Source organism: Ochotona curzoniae, unplaced genomic scaffold (genome assembly GCF_017591425.1).
Source record: "Ochotona curzoniae isolate NIBS_2020 unplaced genomic scaffold, NIBS_Ocur_1.0 contig_883, whole genome shotgun sequence".
Lineage (NCBI taxonomy): Eukaryota > Metazoa > Chordata > Mammalia > Lagomorpha > Ochotonidae > Ochotona > Ochotona curzoniae.
The window spans coordinates 22,398,863-22,425,570 of record NW_024466599.1 but is presented as its reverse complement, the minus strand read 5'-3'; the positions used below and the strand labels follow the sequence as shown (position 1 = coordinate 22,425,570).

At 36.9% G+C, this 26,708-nt stretch overlaps 1 protein-coding gene and 1 non-coding gene across 4 annotated transcripts in view; one reads left to right on the top strand and one right to left on the bottom strand.

The window, feature by feature from the left end:
* The window catches only part of MEMO1 (mediator of cell motility 1), a 91,370-nt gene extending 75,236 nt beyond the window's left edge, over positions 1-16,134 (top strand). For all 3 annotated transcript variants that reach the window (XM_040993024.1, XM_040993025.1, XM_040993026.1), the window contains 3 exons: positions 431-507; positions 13,417-13,521; positions 15,468-16,134. In XM_040993024.1, the coding sequence (XP_040848958.1) occupies positions 431-507; positions 13,417-13,521; positions 15,468-15,599 (314 nt within the window). In that variant the 3' untranslated portion in view covers positions 15,600-16,134. The remainder of the gene's footprint in view (positions 1-430; positions 508-13,416; positions 13,522-15,467) is intronic.
* On the bottom strand, positions 14,822-14,954 carry LOC121165478. The gene has a single exon (XR_005885259.1). It is a non-coding gene; the product is annotated as a small nucleolar RNA SNORA70 (small nucleolar RNA).
* Positions 16,135-26,708: the final 10,574 nt, after the last annotated feature.

Below are 26,708 nucleotides of genomic sequence, written 5' to 3'. Positions count from 1 at the left end.
TTTTTTCTCTTCTATAGTGGAGATGAGATCTTTGCATTTGTAAGCCAAAGCTAAGCTTTGATTTATTACACTGCAGTAGTAGTTTCCTAAGTCATTCTTTGTGTTTCCATTATAGACTGATACAATGTTTTACAGTGCTTTTAACTTTCAAGCTGTGTTGTTTCATTAATCTTCGGTTGCTGGTGATTTTAAGGTTTCTACAATTTGAAATAAATTTTAGCATCATAAAGCCTGATGATATATCATTTCCTTACTACATTCCCAAATCTGCCTTCTTATTTTTATGTGTGAGGCTCTTGGGAATAAATCTCTCAGAGGCTTAAGCTGTGCTGTGCCTTTCATGAGAACTGAAATGATTTGGTAAGCGCTTGCTTTCTTTTTAGCTTCTAATTTTTCCCTATTTTATTTTGTACATGATATTTGTTTCAAGGTCAAAGGTTCCGTTACAGTTACTATGATGAATCCCAGGGGGAGATTTATAGATCCATTGAACATCTAGATAAAATGGTAAGTCTTTCAGGTGTGGGGTTTTAATGCTTTAAGGTTTTTTTTTTTTAATTGTCAGATTAGTAATTCAAGATGTAAGATGTTAAAATTTACAGTAAGCTAACACTTCCTTCCCTATTCTAAAATAAATGTTACGAAGTATACTTTGTCATCATTTGGATACTGGCTATAAGAATGACTCTTGTTTATCTAGTGGAAGTTTACTTCATCATAATTGCATTTGATTATGAAAAATTAGAACTGGCTCTCCCATACTTTTGGGAGAAGTCTGTTAGGTCTTTGGGCCGGTGGATACTGATGGTGTTCCTTACTGTTAGGCAGTAGTGAGCACAGCAGGTGATGGAATATCTTGTCTTTAATCTTGTCTGTCTACAATGCTTGTTTTGACGCTGTCTGAATTGAGTTGCTTCTTACAACTTACAAAGTAACCTAGTATTTAAGTTTCCTAGCAGGCCATCCTATTGTTCTTGATTGATACTGAGGACTTTATGAGTTGGTTAACAAAAAGCTGTGCTCTGTGGGAGAAAGTATGGGTAGACCTGAAGTATTAAATGTAAAATTTTAAAGTATTTTCAGTTACTGCTTTTTCCTTGTAGAAATAGTAATACCAAAGCCTTACGATGACAGAATGTAGGGATTCCAGTAGATATTATATCAAATGTAGGTAACTTAAATTTTGTTGGCAATTGTAAAGGAATCTGTATTATTAAATACCAGGCATATTTATTTTGGGATTGTGCTGACTTTTAACTTCATATTTTTTAGAACCTTTTAAAGTGAACTTTAATGAGTTGAAAATTATAAATCTGTAGTGTCTCTTTAAAAATATCTTCGTATAAGATTGTTGCACAAGAGTATTTTTAAAAGTTCATGGAAAAACAGAACTAGAAGATAAGTTTGGTGAAATCCATGCAGAGGTTTTTTTTTTTTAAATAATGTTTTCAATGAATTTTTTTGAGGATTCTGTTATAGCTGATGTTTTATTTTGATTTTCGTTTATTATTGATCTGAAGCAATTGATCTTGACTTGAATTTTAATTTTCTATGGCTTGTATGTAGACTTTAGGTGTTTTATATTAAAAAGAGCTGTGAAAAGGCTTTAAAATAATTATTTTTATAGGTGTAAATAGTTTGGGTACGACATGGTGACATTGCAAGCTAAGTCTATGGCTCTAGTGCTGGCATCCTTCATGGGCTCCATTTTAAGCCTGGCGGCTCCACTTCTGATCCTGCTCTCTGCTTAGGATCTGGGAGAACAGCAGAACATGGCTCAAGTCCTGGAGCCCCTGTACCCATGTAGGAGACCTGGAGGGATCTTTGGCTCAAGTCTGGCCATTCTGGCCATTTGGGGAATGAATTGATGGATGGAAGATCTCTTTCTGTTACTTTCCCTTTTCAGTAAAAACAGATAATCCTTTAGAAGAAATAGTGCTTCCTCTTGTTTTTTGCTTCTCCTGCAAAATAGGCCTATCTGGAGCCCCCCAGCAAGAAAGAAAAAAATTGGGGGTTTTCTTAAATTTCAGTTTATTCTAAATAACTTATTTTTGATAATTGTAATTTTAACCTAGCCTGGGAGTGAAATAGACATTGATCCTGGTGTCATTGTTTTCTGGAAGTAGCATTGTAGTCACCATACTTGTCTTAATTTTTAAAAAATCGTAGACAATTTTGATATGTTCATAGACTATTAAGTTTAGTGAAACTGATTTACTCTATGACTTTTGGCAAGTCCTTTCCTCATCTGTAAGAAGAGAGACTTGGGGTAAATGTTGTCTAGAGTGTATTTCAATTCTTTCAGTTTGAAAAATCTCTGACCTGTTCAAACAGCTTTACCTGTATATGAAGCCTTAGGCATAATTTTTCGTATAAGAATACTTGGGCTAATATATATAAAAATGTGTTTTCCAAGGGAATTCTTTATTTGAATAAAGCAGAGTCAGAGACAGAGAAAGAGGTAGAGAAGGAGGGGAATACCTTTCCTCTGCTGGTTTACACCTCAGATGCTTGCAGTTGCCATTAATGGGCTGGCCTAGAGTCAGGAAACCAGAGCCAACTCTGAATCTCCCACTCTGCTCTCAGGGACTGAAGTACTTGGTTGTATTGTCCTGCCTTTCCAGGTTTATCATCACAAAGCTGGATCAGACGTGCAGTAGCCACGACTCCAGCCATCACTCTGACACAGGATGCAGTTTTCCAAGTAGTGCCTTAACCCACTGTGCCAAAACTTTGATCTGAACGAAGATCACTACAACATTTACAGTACACAGACTTGACTCCAAACGTGAAATCAGCAACATGATTTCCATTTCACTTGGCTTTTTTTTTTTAAATCTATAAAGAGTAATGATTTTATGTATGTATGTGAAATACAAGGTATTGAGCCTAGCATGGTAGTCTAGTGGCTAAAGTCCTTGCCTTGTATGTGCCAGGTCCCTTATGGGTGATGGTTCGTGTCCTGGTGACCCCGTTTCCCATCCAGCTCCCTGCTTGTGGCCTGGGAAGCAGTAGAGAATAGCCAAAAGCCTTGGAACCCTGCATTCATGTGGGAGATCTGAAAGAGGACCCTGGTTCCTGGCTTCGGATTGGCTCAGTTCCGCCCTTTGCGGCCACCTGTGGAGTGAATCAGCAGATGGAAGATCTCTCTGTCTCTCCTCCTGTCAGTATATCTGACATTCAAATAATATAAATAAATCTTTTTAAAAAAGAAATAAAAATTATTAGTGGTAGGTAAGTAGATTCTCTCATTACAACTGTCTTTATTTCCACTAGTTAATGGTCCAAGAATTGCTTTCAATAGATTTTTTGATTTGAAGTGTAGGGTTAGAGAGAGAGAGAGAGAAAGAGAGATCTTCCATCTGTGTGTTCACTTTTCAGATAGTGGCTGTGGGCCACGCACTGGGTCAGACAAGCCTGAAGCCTTGGACTTCAACTCCCATGGAGGTAGCAGAGCCCCAAGTACTTGGGCCGTCTTTTGCTGCTTTCCCAGATGCGTTAGCAGGGAGCTGGATCAGAGATAGAGTAATAGGAACAGGAACTAGAGCCCATATGGGACCCCAGCATCCCAGACAGTGACTTAACTAACCACGCCACAATGCCAGTGCCCAAAAAATAATTTTTAAGATTTATTTATTTTTGTTAGAAAAACAGATCAGATTTATGGAGGGAAGGTGAGACAGAAAAAGATCTTCCATCTACTGGTTCACCCCCCAAATGGCCACAGTGGCTGGAACTGAGTGAATTCAAACTGCAGGTGTAGGATTTCACAGCTTTGGACATTCCTCTACTGCTTTCCCAGGCCACAAGCAAGGAGCTGGTTGGGAAATGGAGCAGCCAGGATATCAACTGTCACTCATATGGGATCCTGGCGCTTGCAAGGTGAGGACTTAATCATTGAGCTACCCAACAGGCCCTATTTATTTTTATTTCAAAGGCAGATTTAGAGAGGAGGAGAGAGATCTTCCATCTGCTGGGTCACTCCCTAAATTGCCACAATGGTTGAAGCTGGGCTAGTCTAATACCAGTAGACAGGTACTTCTTCTAGGTCTCATTTGTGGATTCAAGAGCTCAAGAACTTGGGCCATGCTCTGATGCTTTTCCAGGCCGTTTACAGGGAACTGGACCATGGGTGGAACAGCAGGCACTCAGTCCTGCACCAGTATGGTATGCCTGTACTGCAGGCTGAGGCTTAACCTAACATGCGATGTTTGCCCCAGAACATAGTAGTCCTTGTAAAACTTAATTCAGATCAGGCCACGTCAGTGCTCCAAACCTTTTAAAATACTACTGTATTTGGGGCCTGGTGCAATAATCTTGTGGCTAAAGTCTTTGCCTTGAACGTGCTAGGACCCATATGGGTGCCAATTTTAATCCTAGAGACCCTGCTTCCCATCCAGCTCCGTGCATGTTGCCCGGGAAAACAGTCAAGGAAGGTCCAAAGCATTTGGACCTTGCGCCTGTGTGGAAGACCCAGAAGAGGCTCTGGACTCTTGGCTTCAGATCGGCTCAGCTCCAGCCGTTGTTGCCGCTTGGGGAGTGAATCATTGGATGGGAAAATCTTCCTCTCTGTCTTTCTTCCTCTCTGTATATATGACTTTTATTAAAAAAAAAAAAGTTTAAGAAATATTACTGTATTTCAGTCAGAGCGCTAACAGTGTCTTTAGTAAGTATGGACTACATAGACCACTGTCATTTGTAGTTCTGTTTTCTCTCCTACCTTTATTGGTTCCATGGTGATGACACAGCTGTCTTCGCCTTGCTGTTTGTTACTAATGCTACGGATATTCCCTGCTTGTGACTTTCACCCCTTTTTGCTTGCTTATCTCCCCTCTACCCAGGAGGATGTTCTGACTACCTAATTAATGCTGCACTTTGCTTCCAGCATTCTCAGTCCATCTTACCCTACTGTGCTTTATCTTCTGTAAATTTAACTAGGTGCTTCTTCCTCTGTAGCCCTCTCCTTCATGTCTGTCTTTCTGCTGCATGGAGAAGGGAAACCCGTGACCATGGTTCCCAGAATAAAGGCCATCTAAATTCTTAAAAAAAAAAAGAAAAAGATATTTAACTAGCTTGTTTGTTACATTTTTGCCATCTGGATATTTGTTATCAGATATATTTAAAATGCTTAGAGCAATGATTAGAACATTAAATAGGGGCTCTGTAAACATTATTCAAATGTGTGTATTCATGAATGTGATCTTTCTGCATTCGTGTACACGATTTAGAAACCTGAATTCCCAACTGTAACATGAAAGTGAAATAAAGGGAAATGTGATAATAAAGCAGCACAAATTTGATAATGTAACATGTCCAGGCACAGCAAGATACAATGAGTACTTAGATGGCTTTGCATGATAATATTAATGTAAGTTACAAATACAAATTTTCACATTGTTTTTATTCAGATTTTTAAAAAAGATTTATTTATTCATTGGAAGGTCAGATATACAGAGAGGAGGAGAGACAGAGAGGAAGCTCTTCCGTCCAATGATTCACTCCCCAAGTGAGCGCAACGGTTGGTGCTAAGCCGATTCGAAGCCAGGATCCAGGAACTTCTGGGTATCCCACATGGGTGCATGGTCCCAAGGCTTTGGGCCGTCCTCGACTGCTTTCCCAAGCAACAGGAAGGGAGCTGGAAGGGAAGTGGAGCTGCTGGGATTAGAACCAGTGCCCATATGGGATCCCGGCGCGTTTAAGACGAGGACTTTAGCTGCGAGGTCACGCTGCCGGGCCCTTATTCAGATTGCTAAATGACATCACTGGATGATGTGTCTTAGTTTTCTAAAAGATAACATAATTAATTTCTGTTGGCCTCATTTTATGTGGTAATTTCATTTCTATCCATAAAATTCATGCAAAGATTATGATGGATATGAGCAGAATTCAGACAGAAGTGATTAGCAGCATACCTGTATGGGCATGTGAGAATTCTGTCGGTGGAGAGCAGTTCTTGACATGTGGTACTGCCCGTGTCAGTCTCCTGGGAACCCTGCTGTAACTTAGAAGTGTGTCCTGACCCTTGGTACACCCATGAAATATGCAGGATTTTCTGTAATGTTTGCCAGCCAGACAGGTGTTCTCTGACCTTATGCTGCTTTCTTCTTTTTTTCCCGTATTCATTGCATTTATAGTCTGTGGTTACTGGCAGTATAGGGGAGTAAATAAGCCAAGATGGTCTGTGTTGTCACAGAACTTTTCTTTTTGTGGGAGGAGGTACATTTTTTTTCCCCCAAAGGCAGTAAAGTATGTAGAGTTGTCCTCTGTCTCCTCTGCGGCTCACATTGCAGCATTCCCAGTGGATGCCCAAAACCATGGATAGTACTAACTATAAGCACATGTTTTTTTTTTTTTTCCTTTAATACCTACCTATAATAAGTTGGAATTCATAAACTAAGAATAAGAGTAAGGCAGTAATAAGTAGAAAGAATGACAGCAAATACTGCAACAAAAGTTTTAAAAAACTTGAAAAGAGTTTGTTTCTGGAACTTTTCCATGCAATAGTTTCAGACATGGTGTTGAGCATGAGTGATTGGACTGAAGTGATGGAGAGTGAAACTGGGTGAAGGAGCCCATTCTGGTAAGCTGTGTGTGCTCTACTGAAGAGCTCAAAAGGCTTGTGCGTGAGTGAATGACTCAGAGCTGCTCGAGATTGAGTGGTCAAGGGAAGATCTCCCCTAAGGGAGCATTATTGTGAGATTTGCATGGTAAGAAGCAGACCAGAAGAGAAGATCAGTCAAGACCATCCTAGATAGAAGGAACTGCCTGGATCAAGATCTTACAATGGGAAGAGGCTGCTGTGCTAGGTGGAAAGAAAAATGGCCAGTGTTGCAGGGATAGAGTAGATGGCAATTTTTAAGTAAGACTGGTGCAACTTGGGCCAGCTAAGTAGGCAGAGATCAGATAATGTTGCCGTGGTAGCTGTGTGGAGAACAGGCTCTATAGAAGGCCCAGGAGAAGGCAAGAACAAGCCTTTTCTATAGTTTAGAAGACAATACTAATTTGAACTGGGGTAATGTTGGTGGAGATTAAAAAAAAAACAACCAGTGTATAATATTTTGAGAATTCATCATTACCTGGCCAGTTGTTGAATGTGTAAGTCTGGAGTTTAGAAACGTGGTTAGGACTTGAGATTTGAGTGTGGAAAATTTCACCAAACATATTGATGATAATTAAGCCCAAAGTAGAGATGAGGTTGTGTGCTATAGTGATCCTTAACCTGGTCATGGAAAATGTGGATTCAAAGTTTGTTTGGGGTCTGGTGTTGTGGCTGTAGCAGGTAAAGCTGTCGCCCGTGATGCTGCCATCCCTATCCAACTTCTTATCCAACTTCCTGCTAATATCCTGGGAAAGCAGAGGTAGATGATATAAGTGCTTCCCCCTCATCCCCTGGAGACCCCCAAGGAAGCTCCTGGCTCCTGGCTTTGGCCTGACTCAGTCCCAGCCATTGTGACCTGTAGAGTGAACCCAGTGACTAGAAGTGCTCTCTCTTTCTGACTTGGACTTTCAAACAAATAAATCTTTTATATAGAAGTCTATTTTGATGCAAAGATATCTGAAATCTATGCATTGAAATCTGAAAAATTGGATTTTTCATAATACATATAAAAACATTTTACTTAAGGCTTTTGAGAGATGGGTAGAGCGAGCCCCTGTCTGCTAGCTCCCTCTCTTAAATGCCTGCCTCCCAAGTGGTGCTGGGTTGGGATGCAGGGTGAAGCAGTAATGCAATACAGATCTCTCTCATGTGTGATAGGAAACCAATTTTGGGTGAGTAATTGCTTCCTCCCGGGTTCTGTATTTTTGGAATGCTGGAGTCAGGGGACAGACGTGGAGAGTGTCAGGTACTCTCGTGTTTGATGTTTGTGTCTTAACTACTACACTCAATGCCTGTTCCACCAAGAACTTTTGATTTATTTATTTTCACTGCAAAGGCAGATTTAGAGAAACAAGAAAAAGGGAGAATAATCTTCCGTCCGCTGGTTCACTCCCCAAGTGGCTACAATGGCCGGAGCTGAGCTGATCTGAAGCCAGGAGCTTCCTTTGGGCCTTCCATGTGATTTTAAGGTCCCAAGGCTTTGGGCGATTCTCTACTGCTTTTCTAGGTCAGAAGCTGAGAGTTGGCTAGGAACTGGTACAACTAGGAAATGAACTGGTGCCCGTATGGGATCCCAGCAGGTGCCACTGCACTGGACATGCTCCATGAACTTTTTGAAGACCCTTTGATCAACAAAATTGACTTTGATTTTATACCTTATGGCAAAGCAAAAGCAGTAAAATAGCAGTGATGTTTATTCATTGGCCAATTTTCCTAACTTCTAAAATTGATGCCTTTTTTGCTAGTTCATTTAGGATTTTTTATTCATCAGGAAACAGGTTGTATTCAGTGTAAGTAGTAAATTTGTAGGGACTTCTGTTTTTAAAAATGTTTCTAGAAGGATGCATTTATTTACTTGAAAGGCAGAGTATCAGATGAGGAGGCAGGGAGAGACCTTCTATACACTGTTACTTTCCAGGTGGGTAGGATGGACAGGGCTGGATCAGGCTGAAGCCAGGAGCTAGAACTTTAGTTGAGTCTCCATGAGGGTGGTAGGAACCCAAATGCTTGGGCCGCTATCAGCTATCTTGCAAAAGTGTTAGCAGAAGGCTAATTTACAGGAAACTGGGTGGGCAATGTGGATGCTCTGATACAGGCTGTGTGCATACAAAGTGCTGGCTCTGATTGTGGTATCACAACGTCTACCTTACCCTGTCTGTATCTTCTTTGCTTTCCTTTTGGGGTTTGAAATTACTAGAATGTAATTTAAAAATTTTAATTAAAAAAAACCTAGAATAATATTGCCAAATAAATACTACTATTTGCCTCATGTTAATATACTTGAATTTAATTTTTGGTTTAACATATATAACTTGAAACTGATTTTTGTTGCCCAATTAATGAATTATCTTAATTTATACAGAATTTTAAGAATATTTATGTGGAAAGCAAAGTTAGAGAAAGAGATAAAGAGATGGAGAGGGAGGGAGAAAGAAAGAGAGAGAGAGAAAGAGGGAGAAACAGAGATCTTCCATTTGCTGATTGACTCCCCAAATGGCCACAGTGGCTAAAGTTGAGCCAGGCTGAAGCCAGGACCCAAAATTCCTTTTGAGTGTCCCACATTCCAGCTCATCTCCCACTTGGGTGGCAAGGACCCAAGCACTCAGACCCTCTTCTGCTCTTCCCAGCTGTATTACCATAGAACTGTATTGTCAAAGTGGAGCAGCCAGGACTTGAACTGCCACCCACCCACGTGGGATGCTCCTGTTGCTGTCGGCAGTTTCACGTGCTGCACCAAACAGGCCCCTGTATAGACTTTTTAAATGACCTGTATTGTTCTTTTAATATTGAACTGCCAATTCAGCTGAAAAGTCAGTTCTGAAAGTTAGGATATGTGGGTCAAAATAATAGTGATGATCAGTTCTGGGTATAAACCTAGCTGTGTCGGTGTACTGTTAGGTGGATCCTTAAACATTGTGTTGTTTTAAGTGATTTATCTAATGTGATGGTGAGTAGAGTTTTGCATATTTCTTTTTCTAACAAGTCATTTTAATTACAATAATTATAATTCATTTGAGAACCAGTTTCTTAGCCTGTGCAATCTTCAGGGAGAATGTATTTGTTCTCTGTATGGGTATTGGTAAAATGTTAGCAATTCTTGATAGTTTGAAAAAGCAAAATTATTTTGTGCGTAAAGTTTTAATTTAATTATTCAAATTTTAATGATAGTTATGTCTTGATCATTTTTTAGCTAAGAAATCTTACAGTCATTAAAATGTTAGAAAATAAAACCACTTATGTGCTCCAAAAGCAAAATTGCCATTCTTTATTGAGAAATGTCCAGTAGCGTAATATCTTGAATTGTGATTATGTGAAAAAATACATACATAATTTTATGTAAGAAATAAATTCTGAAGCTTCTAAACATTGGGATTGAGATTAAGTACCTATAATGCAGAAAATGTGGATTCTGAACGTTGTATGGTAGTTTCATTGGCTACTGTTTGTTTTGGATAATTAGTACTTTGCAGTTTTAGTAATTACAGTGACTAAAGTAGAACACTTGTTGTGAACTTTGCTTACTTGAAATAATCACACACACACACACACACAGAGTGATCGCATACAGATGTTTTAAATTATACATTTTTAATGTTGGCCATTGTTTCATTGTGGACATTGGCAAATTATTTACGATTTTGTCAGGGAAACCTGACTGTTGCAATCATCCATTTGTTATCAATTCTTTTCCTTCCTCATTTACTATTCACTTCATAATCTTTGATTGTCATTTTTAAAACTTTTGTTTAGAATGGAAATTTGTTTGAATGTCATTTTTTTTTTTTTACTTTTGCTTAGAATGAAAATTTTTCATGTCTTTCAGTTGCACATCTTCTCTCCCACCCCCAATTTTAGTCCATAGGTTCTTAACAGTTTTATAATCTTATCTGTAAGACAACTACTTTAGCACTTTTACCTGTAGCCTTAATTTTTCCCGTGGAATTTCTTGCACTGTTGTGGATTTTAGTTTTTGTGCCTCTTGAATAAGCTAGAATATTTCTTCTTCCCACCATGCCTCCCTAGAATGTATACCCATCCTCAATTAGTGATGCATTTTACTTCAAAATGTGAATTTACACTTTTACTGATTTGATACTATAACTATTATGTACTCATTATTAAAAATGTAGTAATTTCTTAAATACTTTAGAGTTTTTTCCTGCTACCTTATTACTTTAAGAGGAGGGTTGCTTCTGTTTGACAATTTTCAGTGACTTTTATTACATTAAAGTGGATTAACTCTGTTTAAAAGGGAGTATATTTGTTTTCTGGCCGGAGTCCTGCATTTAAGGCTGCTGTTAGTCAGCACTGCCTGTTCCAGCTTACACTTGGGACCTGACATCACAAGCTTGCACTGTGCAGGGAGTGTGAGTGCAGGGCCGATTTCATCCTGTCCCCACGTTCAAGTTAGCCTTCATTCTGTGGGTTTCTTCCTGAAAATGCTGAATTCCTCAGAAACTGAAAGTCCTGATAGAGGTTGTTGATGCTTTGTCTGCTTTTCATTTCAGAGATAAGTAAGTGTTGACCCATTTCACTGTCTCATGTTAGGTTATGTTTATGTGAAGAAATCAGATTTTTACTGTAGTGAGTCTTGCTTACCTTTTAAGTCATAAGAAAGTTATGTAGGCATATTTGGAGAAGTACTTTCTTTTTTATATTGAAATTTTGCAACAGGGTAGAAGAAGTAGCTTTCTCACAATTTTGTTTATGGTAATTTCATGGTTGTTCGAATCAAAACCTAAATATATATGTATGTGTATATACATAGATATACTTACAGATATTCTCAGAGTTCTCTTTTGTGATTTCAACATTGCTGTTTATCGGAGAGAGTTATCCATGAGAAAAGTCTTAATTGCTCTCTTCCTCCTATATAAAAAGGCATATCTTTTAATCCATCACATTTGTCAGAGATTTGAGTATAATAGGATTGATTTTTGCTTTAGTATATACATGACAAAAGCATTAACATTTTTATACTATTTAATCCCCTAACTTTAATCATCACAATTTCTTATTTTCACTATTGTGATTTTATCCAGTTTATTTTCATTTTTGAACTCTATTTAGTAGTGTCTTCTGTGTTTAGAAATTTATGCTTCTCTATATAACAGTGTCTTGGTCGGTTGCTTGGCAACTTGTGTTTTTTATAAACATGATAGTTTTCTTTTTGACTTTCTGTTAATATGTACTATTGATAATTTTTTTTTCTGAATGTGTTTTGAGAACTTAGTTATTAATTGCATGTCAGAACTCAATGTCACATCATTTACTAATGGATAGGATTCCAGCTAAAGAGAGCTGCCAGGAAACTGGAGCTTCTCTAGCAGTATGCATGCCCATTGTAGTATGGCAGTGCATTCAAAGAGTTGTTAGTGTGGCTCTTGTTACACTGTAAGGACTCAGAGCAGACATTGAGTATCCAAGACTAGAAACTGAGAGCCAAGAAATGTAACCATTTTTTATGCCTTAATGTCTTCGTCTTAGGACGGTTTTACCTTGATTACCCATAGTTATGGAAAGGATTTCTATCTCAGTGTTAGAAATACACTGAGTTCTTTGTACTGGAATTATGGTATGAATTGTTTCTGATGTTTAACTTTTAACGTTAATCTTTATTTCTTGAGCTTGGGTCAGCTTAGATTGTTGACTTTGGTTTTCAGGGGAAAACCAGCTCAACAGTAAGAACTGTTGATAAATCTGAATGGCTAATGGATGTGCAAGCACTTTAGGATTGATTATAAGTAACATTGCCTATTTCAGACATATAAGAAAATTGAGAGTATTTATGGAGGACTTGAAGAATCCAAGGAAAGGTTCTTTACAAAATATAATTTTGATGTTGCAACTTAAAACTTTGTGTGCTGCCTGCGGATTGCTACTCCTTTCCAGACAACTTTTTTGTTATGACTGTTTGTCTTATAACTCTTGGCACTTTTGCATTGTACCTGCTTTGTTAAAGCATGTGAAATAAAATTTTATATTCACAAATAGTATACCAGTTAAGTCCAAGATTAAACCACTTATATTTCTCATAGTTTATTGCATATAAATAATATTTAACTGAATAAAAAGATAACATAAAGTTATTGGTGAATAAGTTAATCTGATTTATTTGACTAGTAAGTTAAAGTTACTATTAATGAATTTATGTATTTGGAGAGTGAAACATTCTGTGGAAACAAGTGATAAAATCATTAATTGTTTTAAAATAATCAGATAAATTGTATTCTGAATTAAAGTCTTGAAAATAAGACATTCTAGTATGAATTGTAAGGAGATGAACAACTTTTCCTTTTAAGATCCTGTGATATATAACCCTTCACCAATCTTTGAGGAGCTTTGAATTAATTAAAATCACTTACCTGAATGATTTCTGATAACTTACACACTGTTGATATTTATGTTTATGTTGTGGAAGTAGTTGAAGTATAATTGATTTTTTTATGGCAGTAGAAACATGGATATGGGGAAAATACGATCATAATGAGATTTAATTTTAAGTTTCATGTGAAAATTTTCAGAGCAGATTTACTTCCCTGAATGGTCCTTAGAAATGCTTGAGATCTGTGAGCTAAGTGATAGCTGCTGAATGTGGTGTGGATATGTAAGAATAGGGTGATAAACTGGGCCTAGTTTTCTGTCACTGCAGTTGACTGTAATCAGATTGCCATTGATGAATGAGTTTGATGTTTCACAGGGATGATTTAGCATATTTTCTTTGTGTCTCTGTAAGTGAAAATTAATTTAGTTGAAGTAACAATTTTAAGATATAATTAGCTAATATTTTTTTTCTTTTTATTCTTTTATTTTTTTAGGGTATGAGTATTATAGAACAATTAGATCCTGTATCTTTTAGCAATTACTTGAAGAAATACCATAATACTATATGTGGAAGACATCCCATTGGGGTGTTACTAAATGTGAGTACCCTTAGGGAGTCTTGCCTTTTGCCATTTGATCCTGTGATACTTAAATATATTATCAGTATGTTAATGTTATCTTCATTGACTTTATATACATCTTGCCAAATTTGTTTCTAGGATCTTTAGCATAATTTCAGATTTTTATTTATTTTGCTGGAATAAAGTTACTACTAGAATATTGGTCTGTAATATCTGTTAATACAAAAAATACTGTAGAATAGATACCCATGTTTTTCTGGACTCAGCCAGTTCCTATTTTTTTTTAAAAAGATACACTGTTTCTACCTGGGTTTTTTTTCCAGATAAAAACTGAATTGACCTTTCAAATGATAAGGTCTTTATTAATAGGTGGAAGATCTTGCTGTTGAACTTTAGATTTCATAATTTAATGTGGCAAGATGGATGACACATGTCTTTTTCTCTTTAAAACAACTATGATAATACTTGTTTTTTTTTTAGGGAAATTATAAGTCAAGTTTTGGTCATGCCAATTTAAGAAAAGTATACATTAAATTCTCCCTATAAGTAAAATACTATGGAGTTCCTGAAAGAATTATGAAACTCTTAAGAAAAAAGAGCAAATATTGTATGTACTCATGAATTGGAGGAGGATGTAACAATGAGCTTATTTGTTTGGGAAAAGTGGAGAAATAATGTAGAAAGTGATGTAGTATCCAAGAATAATCTTTAGAAATCTTGAAATTGGTTTTTTACTGTGTTTTGAAAACTAATATGCTGTAAATGTTTAGGAAAGGTTTTACTCTTAACCAGGATTGATTGAATGAAAAAAAGCCACTCAAAAACTTAAACAAATTTTTGAAATTTAAAATAATCAAACTAGTTTCCTTAAGTCTAATTTTATCAAGAAATTTTTTTTTTCAAGTCAACAATCAAGATTTCTTTTGGTCAGATTTAGGAGCGCAAAAGAGCAGAGGCCTCATGAGTTGAGTGCTTGCCACTTGTCCAAGGGACGACCCTTGGGGATGTATTTGACCCCACAGCCATCAGGGATGAGCCACTTCTCAGCCACCATGTCTTCAAATTCATCTGTACTGAACTTAGTAAAACCCTACTTTTTCCCTTCTGGCGACCAAGGAACTTGAACTTGGCCCTGCGTAGGGCCTCAACCACATGTTCCTTGTTCTGCAGCTTGGTGCGGATGGACATGATGACTTGGCTTATGTGAACCCTTATGTGACGACTGTGCCCTGGGGCTTTCCAAAAGCACCCCGCACACCTGTCTGCAGCCTAGATGAGGAACAGCATGAGGTCAGAAGCAGGATTGGCCACTTTGAAGGACTGACTCCAAGGTCCCTTAGAGCAACCCATACAAGGAACAGGTTGCATACACTACCAAGGAGAATGCTGTTTGAGCCATTGCACACCAGGCGCCCATGGAATAAGGAGCTGGTCGATAAAGTTTTTATCAGTTGAGCCAGTCTACAATTAAAGTAAAAATCGTATTGTATCTGTTAGATCTGAAATTTAATTCTTACACATTTTAAATTTAGTTAGATCAGGAAGGACCTTAGTATTTGAAAGAAGTTGACCAAAATTTGATTTGGAGAACAGAAGAAATTGTATTTGTAAGGGTACTTCAAAAGTTTGTGGAAAAAAATGAAATTAAGAAATAAGTTGATTTTGGTGCCAAAAGAGTTTTTGAAACCCATCTATAATTTTTCACAATGAACATTTTTCATGAACCTGAAGAGCTCTTAATGTATGAATGAATTGAGTTATCAAGAAGCTACGTTAGAACAGGTTTCTTCAGAGGTTAGTGCAAGGACTTTGATCGTTTTTCTATTTCATATGTGCCAACGAGAGAAATTTAGGAGAGGGCCCTACGCTTCCGCAGGGGAGAGGGCCAGGGTAAGCAGGTAGCTTACTCGCAGTGTTTACGTGCTGATATGATGTCTGTCCTAACCCCGTTTTTCTCTTTCTAGGCTATCACGGAGCTCCAGAAGAATGGAATGAATATGAGCTTTTCCTTTTTGAATTATGCCCAGTCAAGCCAGTGCAGAAACTGGCAAGACAGTTCAGTGAGTTACGCAGCTGGAGCCCTCACAGTGCACTGAAGCTCTCAGTCCTCAGGGATGCTACCTGCACATGCTCATACCCTGTTCGGGGTCCCGGCCTAGCCTTTACCGAGACACTGGTCCTGGTGTGGGGGATTCTGAAACCTCAGACTAATAGAACTTTCTTCTCTTCTTTTCTAGTAGGTGTAGTCCTTCCTTAATTTCAACTCATTAAAAAAAATGCTTTATAGTTTAGGTTGGTGGAAAGAAGGCTGGCATCAAGATATTTTGATCAAAAGATGACACTGTATGGCCCAATTGTGGCAGGCAGTTTTTTTGAAAGTAACTTGTAAAGCATTTACCATATCCTAAATTTGCACTCTTTGCAGACTTGTGCACATATATTCCGCTTTCAGAATAGTTTTGCAAATTGTACACAAACAAAAAAAGGGTGGAAGCTTTTTAATAAAGAAATTGCATTTATAAATAATCTGTATTAGAATATAATAAATCTCCAGTTATAGTCAATTATTACCCGTGTTGTACAACAGATACCTTCTATTTTAGTTGCTAATAAAGGGCTACACAACTCAAATAGTCTGATTTAAACTTATTGCTCTGTGTATACATGAAATAGTGTTTATTAATCCCATCTCAGAATTTTTGTTAAAATTGGTAAACCTCAGCACTTATGTAAAAATATATTTGGATGTATTTTATATTTGACATTTATATGATTTTTTTAAATCACAGAAATTAGAATCATTTAATTGGAAAGTTTTAAAATGAGCTTGTTTGCCTTTTTTGTTGTAACATCCCTTCATGTCATGACCAGATTGTAACAGAATGTAAACTCAGAGACTGTGAAAGATGAGAGAGAGTCCTGTACTTCAAAGACCACGTTTGAAACACCTTATGTTCCATGAGGAGACATTGGAGTGTTCTTAGTGCTTTTCAGATTATTGCAGACCATACGCTGCTGTGCTTTTTTAGTGATTTATGCAATTTTACTCTTTCACTTGAATTTTTTAGCAAGAATAAGGAAAAAAAGTCATTTGTTTTTTTTCTTTTTATTAATAGTTTGACTTTTTTGGGTCATGAATTTTGGTGCGGCTCTTCCAACTAAAATGATGGTATGATTGTTGCATATTTTTCTTTCTTGGGCGTAGACCAATTTAGTTACTTTGGCTTTTTTTTTTTTTTTTTGAGAAAATAAAAGAAATTTGAATACTAAATTATATGGCCAGCATGTGTGTACCTTATACCTGTTTTAATTTAACACTGAATATCTACAATATATTGGAGATCATTATGTCTCCGGTCATATGCCATGGTTGCACTATTTTCAGATGCCTTGCACCAATTTTATTTAAAAGTTGCATCTCTTATTTATTAACAACTTTATATACTCAAGAATGGAATATAATGATGTTACTTTTTGGAATCATCCACCTCTAAATGAGTGGAAATTACTTTTATACATTAATGATTTATTTCTTATTGTCTCTAGAACAAAAATGATTTAGATAATAATAAGCTAGTGATTTATTTCCCATTATTTAATACTTTTGAGTACTGTAAATATTTATTCTTTATTTGCTGAAGACCAGAGAATACCAAATTTGACTACAGAATGAATTTTTAAAATAATATTTTGTAGGTATAAAATTAATACTTGATTACTATAGAAAACTTGGAAAATGCCGATAAGTATAGAGGAAAAAATTAGCTACTCTCTCACTACCCAAAGGTAACACTGTTAACATTTCTGTATTTCCTTTCAGTCTTTGTTTATACTATTGTATGTATGAGTGTGTGCATTTGTGTTTGAGTGTGTAAAAGAAGGGAATTTACCTTATTTTGACCATATAGTTGTGTACCTTTTTAATATAACCTCACATCATATCCTAAGCACTGACATGTCTTTGAATGTGTGATTTTAAAAAATGGCCTCCTAATATTCTACTGTATGAAAAACCGCAGTTTAACCAGTTCACTCTTTGGATGTTAGGTTGTTTGTAATCTTTCACATTGACAAATAAGAGTGGATTGTATACCCTTGTATGTAAAATTTGAACTCTACATTAGATTTGTTCTTTAGAATTTTTTAATGGACATATAATAGTGGTTTAGATGCAAAGTACTTGTTAGGCTCTTCAAAAATATTGCCAAATTACCATTCAGAAATATCATACCAAACTGGTAATAGATGGATATCTGTCACACTGTATCTTCACTTGTATTGTTATGCTTTTCTCATCTTTGACAATTTTCTAAGCAAATAGTTGATTATTTCTTTGATCTTTGTGATAAAAATTGCTTTGCTTTTTTGGGGGGGGGTTGTTCTTGTGCAATACTATAGTTGATGGGTTAAAAAAAACAGACACAAGATGGTTGCTTAGAGTAGGTGAACTGTAGGCCTAGGAGCATCTTTACTGCCCTTTAAAAACTCTTCAATATTTGGACAGATTGCTCTGCACTCCCTAGAAATCGACCATCTCTTAAACCCAGTGAAGAAGTCAAAAGAGTGCCAACGTCGTACTTGAGTGTTATGTGCTAGTTTTGTCTGTGCCACTGATTAGCTAGTCAGGACCTGTTGCTTTTCTCAAATATTTCGTGTCCTTTTGAAACTTTCCCCACTTTAAAATGTTATTTTCTTGTTGCAGATTCTTTGCTGCTATGACTTTAATTTTTTTTAAAAAAGTCTGATGCCACTTCATGTTAAATAGCTATACTTTGAATTAGATGAGACATACTCTGATTTTAGTTGTATAGCATGGAAAATGAAACTTGTGTTACTTAATGCAAGAGAGAATTTGTATCATTTAATACATTGGATATTATGTAAATTGTTGTACTTAAACTTTCCTACTTTTAAGTGCCTTTAAAATGTTTTGTACTGGGGGATCCAAAATGTAAGGAAGTTATTTTGTAGTTCTACACATTTTACTTACTGATGAGTTATTTGCAGCAACTTTTTTTAACCTTCGGGAAAAAAAAGCATATTCATGAATTTTTCGTTATTCTTTATTATTCTGGTATTGACTACTTGAGAAATACAAGTTAAATATTAGATCACTGAGCAGGTAAGTAAGAGCTCTGTATTGGGTATGCAACAAATGTTTTACACAGAGTGGGCTGAAGAACTGTTCTATTCCACTGTTTCCATGTAGCTGTTCTAGTGTGGATGGCTGGGGTCCTAACCTATGGTCGTGTCTGCACAGCTCGTGGTTTTGCTTTGACAGCAAATCATTCATTGTTCTATGATGTTGATAGATACTTTTTATGAATGACCAAATAGTTAAGTATTTGGAGCTTTGCAGGTCCTACGATTTCTATTCCAACTCTTTACCATTATGGCACAAAAGCAAACATATACATTTTTTGTAATCAAATAAATGTATGTTCTAATAAAATTTTTATTAACAAAATAATGGAGAATTGGATTTAGCCTATAGATATAATTTGCTGTCTCCTGGCCTGTATGATGTAGTTCATTTATAGTTCAAAGTTGGCTAATGATCTAATCTTTAGCAAGTAGTTTGTTTCACTTAATTCAGTCCTCACAATTTGGTATTATCTGTTTGAGTTTTAGTGTCACGTAGGGCCTCAAGTGTAAATGGGAAGTGCAACTAAGAACTCTAGGCAATTAGCATGAAGGCATGTTGAAATTCTTTAATTTCCTTGAGGTCATAGGAAGGTTTGTTTTGTGGTCATAAATTAATAAAAAACAATGGGTAGAAGTTGTCAGTGAGTTTTTTAAGTCTGATTATTCGAAGTACTTGGCTACTAGAGGACAGTGGTGAAATTGTTTGGAAGAAACTTTTTACCTGAGTATTTTAGAAAATTATACCAATATTTTTTTAGAAGATTGTGAAGTATAATACTTAATTTCATCCTGTGAAGACATGTAGGAAAATAATTTTATTTAAAAAAAATTTACTTACTTAGAAGGCAGAGCGACATAGAGGGAGGAATGAGAATTTGTACCTGCTAATCAGTTCTACAAATGTCTGTAAGGGCTGACCTGGGTCTGGGCCATGTTGAAGCTAGGAACTCCCTGTGTGTCTCCCAAGTTGGTTTTAGGGACTCCATTACCTGGACTGTCTTTCACTGCTTTCCCACTAGCTGGGAACTGGATCCAGCAAGGAGCTGAATCAGAAGCCAAGCAGTCAGAAATTGGCACTTCAGTGTGTAATGTCAGGTTTGCAGGTGGTTGCCACAACACTGGCTCCTGTAATCATTTTCTTTTAAAGATAATGCTGATATTAGGAAGGACCTGCATGCAAAATAAAGAAGTAACGCAACTGAAATAACTTTATGTTAATGAAAACATTACTTCATTTTCTCAGCTCATGGAATATTCCATGGAATAGTTGCAGCAGTCCAAGGGAAGTGTTGTGATGCAGTTGTTGGAAAACTAAATGTAATTATGAGCTGTTATTAAGTAGGAAATGGAAATGCAATGAACACTAAAGCTTCTATATTACCATCTTAAGTTGTGCCAGACACATAAATAGTACAGAGTGAGATTTAATTAAAGAAGTTAATGGGCAGAAATTAAGGAAAAAGCTAAGTTTAAGGAAGGGGATTTTTCTTTCAATATTTGAGTGACTGGCATATTTAGAAGGATTAGGAGGATCGTTCTGTGTTAGAAAAATTAATAAAAGTTTCTCTGCACATATTTAGTGTTGTCTGTGGAAATTTCCAATAATGAAAAGTGGCTGTGTCTTCATGAAATCATTGGAAGTGTTCAAACAATATCTAGCTCACTGATTCTTCAGAGTTAGCTCCTGGACTATCAGTATCAGTTTAAATTGGGAACTTAAAATTTCATTTGCGTTTAAATGCAAAAAAAAGTATTTTAAAATACTTTTTAAGATTGATTTTGACCATTTGACATTAACTTTGTGCACGATTGTGAATTGATGATTATTACACAGTTCTTTGTGGAACACTGATAACATTGATTCATGCTGGGGCATTAGAATAATGAATTGGTTTTTAAAATTAAGACATTGAAGCATGGAGCCAAATTCTGGCATTTCTTAAAATACATTTATGTTTGTCTTTAAACAAATTGCTTTACCTCTGTTAAACAGAGGTGCTTTTCCAAGGTAAAAGAGCCAGGGAACCTGTCCTTTTACTCTTCGGAGGGAGACTAGGAGTAGCTAGCACATAGGATGTTCCTCCTGTCCTTGTTGTTGTCTTTATTCCTTTAGCCACAGAATGCAGCCCAATATCATGGGATACTGTCACCAATTGCCAAGCTGTGTATTTTGAAAAAGTTTCAAGTATGTTGGTGACAGGAGCCCTGTCTCCCCCAGGTTGCTTTTATGGGAGTTCGTTATGGTTTCTCACCCTGCCTTCGCATGATTGCTAACACTATTGGAAGAACTTTAGCATTTCAGATGTGTAATTTGTTCAGGTTTCCAAGTGATTCTAGAGTGGTTTGTGTCCAGGATGTATCACTTTTATTCTGTGTGAGTGTGTGTGTGTGTGTGTATGTGTGTGTGTGTGAGAGAACCTTAATTCAGCTGATACAAACTATCATCATTCTGTTAAAAAAGTGAAACAGTTTATAAGTCAGTTCTTCTGTTTTTGGAAACCATAATGTGCAATTGGATTTTTGTTATAAATTATGTTCATGTACTTTTCATAATACAAAATGAGGCTTACAGCTTTCATTGATTTCCTATATCATCCTAATAATAAAACCAAGAGAATATACATTTTGTAAGACGCTATTGCAGACCTGTCATATTTAGCCATACGGCCTTGAATTTTGATCTTTAAGTCTCCAATGCAAAGTTTGGGAAAATATTTTAATTCTTCTGAATGTGATGTGACATCTTTTAGGTAAAAAGTATTAAAATAAGGCACAAGCTAAACATTAGTTCATGTTTATGAGTGTTCCTAAAGTTAAATAGCTTAAGCTGTTGAATTTAGCAAAAATATTTATAGTTAAACTGTTCTATAGCTGGATTTGTTCTGAGAATGTTTTTGTACTTAAAAATCTGTATGACTATAGCATATATTAAATTTTGAGATGTTATTCGATTTCAGTGAATTGAAATTTGAGGCAATGAGACCACATTTTCATAGGAAATGTTTACTAAAGCCCTGGAAACATACCCTTTATATCGGAAGAACCTTTAAGTGGGCTTTTTCCATGTTTAGCTTAACCAGCCTCCTCACTAATTTTAAAAATGGATGGAAAAAAAAAGTGGATGGAATGCGATATTTATGGGCTTAATATATATTGCTAAATGAAACATGATAATGTGATTAATTTGATCAGTTTGTAAACTTTAACAATTTACTTATTTGATAGAGAGTGGAGGGAAAGAAAGGCTTTCCAGGTCAAGCCAAGCGCTTTAGCAAGGTTTCCCACACACAGGTGGCACGGGCTCAGGGGCACTTGGACTGCCTTCTGCTGCCTTCCCAGGCTTGTTAGAAGGAAGCTGGATTGGCCCCTGAACAAGTGCTCCAGTACAGGATGCAGGTGTAACAAGTGGGGCCTACCTTGCTATGCTACAGTCCTGGCCCCTACATTTGAAGCCTCTGGTTCTTACTCATGTTTAGTAGTTTGCTTTGCTATAGCCAGTTCTCAAGCAGAAAGATGCTGACTGCTGGCAGCCTTGCAGTGGAGTACACAGTCACCATGGCCAGGGAAATGCTGCTGATTTGGTAGATCAAATTTGGGACAGAGTTTACTTGCTAATATCAACTAGAATAACGCAACTTCAGAGGCTCTTTCTATTGTTGGCTTTCTCTGACAGTAATACATTACCTTGTTTGGTTTGCATTGTACTTCTAAATTTTAAAATCTATTTGAAAACTTTTTCTTCCCCTCTGTAATTTCTTTTTTTTTTCTTTTTGTAAAAAAAATTATGTTTCATTTTTTTCTCTTCTATTTTATTTTTAATTTTATAGTACAATTCAGTAGGCTCCCCTCTGTAATTTCAACAAAGGCCAGCTTTTATTACCTTGATTTTAATGTTCAGGTGCCCGAGACACATACATGACTTGCAAGTAGGAATAGCTGTGGCAACAATCCCCCACCTCTAGTTTTCAGCTTTGTTTATTTCAGTACTGTATACATCAGACTGCATTTTGCTTTTGGTGCTGGCTCTTTGAGCTGTCCTCTTGAATTAGAAAGTAATGGGGCCTTGTAATTCAGCTAAAATGGGACTAATCTATGTAAATATTTTGAATTCAGGTAAAATAGAGTTATTTTTTTATGGGCTCAAAAATTCCTACTGAGTCATCTATTTTGCTCTTCTGGTAGGTTTACTCTAAACCTGGAAATTTTTACTTTTTTGCTGTAAATGTTAGTATACATTACTTCTTTGTAATGAAACAATGACAGATGAAATGCAACTTACTTGCTACTTGATTCTTACCAGTGGTGAGTCTCCTAGCAGCTGCTGAGCTCTCGCCATTTCAGGTCCTGTGTGAAGTGGACTACAGACATCTTTGCCTCTGCCTTGAACTCTTCTCACTACATGCAGCTGCTCTGCACGTAGCTGGGGAGATAATGCCTTCTGCCTTCCACTAGCGATGGACAGGAGAGATCTTTACTCCAGCGTTTTTGTTCTTGTGGTGCTGCTTGGGGCATCTTTTACATTGTCTCCTGCAGTTCCTGTTGAGATGGTCTTTTCTCAAAACAGGAAACTGTTAAATATGTGATTTTTACTTCTCTTTTCTGTCAATTCCTGTTCTAAAAGTGATGTTTCCTGGGATTACCTCTTAAAAAATTAAACCTCCTTTGTTTGGATCCCAGTCTCGTTTTGTTTCTAGGACAAACTAAGGTACACTTCATGAGGGAACGGATTTATTAGCAGGGTTCATATTATATGTAAATGTTTCTTCTGAAGAAGCTTTCCGTCCTTATTCAATAAAATTTCCTTAATTTTTGTTTTATAACAGAATATTTAAAGTAAGGACTCTCTTTCTCTCTCTCTTTTTATATATTTATTTTACCTGGGAAGTCAGAGTTACACAGATGGGAGAGACAGAGAGTGAATGATTCCATTGTTTGGCTCACTCCCCAAATGGCTGCAATAGCTGGATTGATAGAAAGCCTTGAGCCAGGATCCTCTTCCTTGTTTCCCACATGGATCCTAAAGCTTTGGGCCATCCTCTACTGTTCTCCCAGGCTACAAACAGGGAGCTAGATAAAAAAAAATAGAGCAGTTGGGCATGAACTGGCACCTGTATGTGATGCTGGTACCAGCAGGTGAGGGATTAATCTGTTTTGCCACTGTGCTGTCCCAAGATGAGAAATGCAAGGTAAAAGAGTTTAACTTGGAAATCTTTCTATTAGATATTTTCTTTTGGAAAGTTACATGAGTAGAGTGGTTATGTGACTAAATTAAGAACACAGTGAATTATCTGTCTGTAGAAACTAAATTAAGACAGAAATTTCTGTTCAGCAAAAAATGTAAATTATTTTGTTGTTGGACCCAACTTTGGCATTATGGACTTTGTGTACTTTAAAAAAAAATTGGGGGAAATTTGTCTTCATTTTTGGCATATTTCAAGTTTTCTTTTGGTTCCTATGCAAAAGTCGTGATTATTGTGGCTTAGGTGTGTGTCATATTGATTTTCTTTTGTGAAATAGGCCACAGATGAAACAAGTAAGTTTGTAATTTTATTTATAGTCATTCTAAGGTTGACATGCCACAGGTGTTTTCCCACAAAAGCAGGAAACCATTTGAAGCATACGGCTTAGTTTTCCTGGTTGCAAAGTGCCATATTTGTAAATGTATGTCTATCTTATTCATGTGTCTCTAGCAATAAAAATAACAGAAGGAGGGAAAGTATCCGTATCAGATATTGTCTGATTCACTGCTCAGATGGCTACAAATCAGGGCTGGGCTAGATTGAAACCAGGCACCCAGAGATTCTAACTGGCCTCCCAATGTGGGTGTACACTGCTTTCTCTTGTCCTTATCGGGAAGTGATCAGAAGTAGAGGGCCTAGTGTGATGATGCATGTGCCAGGATCCCATATGGGCACTGGTTCTAGTCCCTGCAGCCCCACTTTCCATCCAGCTCTCTGCTTGTGGCCTGGGAAAGCAGTTGAGGATAACATAAAGCCTTGGGACCCTCCACCTGCCGGGGAGAGCCAGAAAAACTCCTGGCTCCTGGCTTCAGATTGGCTTAGCTCCAGCTGTTGTGGCTACTTGGAGAGTGAACCAGCAAACAGAAGATCTTTTACTCTGTTTCTCCTTCTCTTTAAATCTGCCTTTCTAATAAAAATAAATGGAAAAAAAAAAGAAAAGAAAAACAAAAAAGGAAATGGAGCAACTGAGACAAACTAGAGCCCGTATGGGATTGTTGGAGTTGTACACGATGTCAGCCTCCTCCCTTGTGTTTTGATTATGTAGCAGGACAGTTGTTGATGTCTTGATGTTAGAAATGGTCAAATGACTATAGATATATAGTTGTGTTATTTAACGCATTGGTCTTGTTGCTTTTTAGAATTGAGTGGCTACCTAGCTTATTACTAACTCCATGGTCAAAGCTTTTGGCATTTCCAGTACCTAACTATGATCAGCTGAAGATATGTGAATGTCAGGGATGGTTCTTATTAATAATAATAAAAAAGGAGCTCAGCACCTTTTTTTTTCTGTACGGTAAATACAAAAAGCGTTAATGGCCACAGTTGGGTGATATCCTTTTAAAATCTTAGCTGAAGCTGAAGAATCTGTATGTGCAATGTGAACAGTCTCATCCTAGCTGCCATTCCAACATTTGTACGTTTTTTCCCAGCAGAGGCCACTCATGCAGTGCCTTTGTGTGAATGCCAGACTCCAGTCCAGCCTGTTAGGTGTAAGAAGTACGCCCTACCCTCTTACTATCACATGGGTTTTACTTGAAAATTTTGTGTTTGAGTTTTGTTATTTTGACTTATGTCACAGGATTACTCTGTCTCTGAAAGTTGTGTTTCATTTAATTATCAGAGAAAATTAACATGCATGAAACATTCATTTTAGCAAATATTTCATGTTTTTAAAAATAGATCCCTGTAACTGCTAAGCGTCTAATTTCTAGCTGTCTTGATCACATATTTGTGATGTAGCTGCTGATGTGTATATGGGTGCTTATTTATTTATTGCCACTTGTATAATAATCTCATTTATTATTTCTCTACAAAAGGATTTGTATGGTCTTTGAGATTGAGAGAGCTTGAGTGAATGGACACTCCTCCCCTGATGCCTTTGGTGGTCAGGGCTGTATGGGGCCTGGAACTGGGAGGGAGAACTCAATTAGGGTCTCCATTTTGGGTAGGAGAAACCCAAATAATGGAGCTGTCAGCATTATCTTCCGTAGTTCTGTGATCAGGAAACTGGGATCAGGAGCTGGAATCTGGAATTCCACCTGGACATTCTGTGGACACAGGCATCCCAGCTGGCAGTTTAACCAGTAGGGCCAGCACCTACCGCAAAAGCAATTTTGGACCAAATAGTTGTATTACTTAATAAGGAAAATTGACTAAGTTTCTAACACCCAAATTTAGGTCTGATTTTTACTTGGAGTTTGTGACTCAATGGTCACGTTTCACTCAGGTATTTAGAATTAATATTAAATTTGATGGTTGCTTGATTGTGATATATTTTTTATGCACAGTGCAGAAATTTTTGCATTATTTACAAGTGTTTTTAACTTAGTGCTTTTTAAATGGAGATGGAAAAAAATTTTTAGATAATAGGGATTTTGGTGAATATGTAGTATTCAAATCATTACTAGTTTACTACTTGAAACACAATTTGGTCCAGTATGACATGGAATATCATTATGTGCTTTTTTTCTTTTTTTATTAAAACGTTTTTAATTGAAGAAATTTCTGTCCATAATAGCTTGAGATTTCTGTTTGCATCTCATATGAGAGAAGTTACTCCTGCTGTAAAATAACTTAGAAAACCAAATTTTAGTATATATTTTACAGATTTGTTTTTATTTGAAAGGCAGAGTTCACAGAGTTGGAGACACAGAGAGAAATATTTTCCATCTGGTTTTTCACTCTAAATGGTCACCACAGCTGGAGCTTGGCCTATCTGAAGCCAGGAGCTAAGAGCTGCTTCCAGGTCTCCCACATGGGGGTAGGGGCCCAAAGCCTGGAGCTGTTGTCTGCTGCCTTCCCAGGCCATTAGCAGGGACC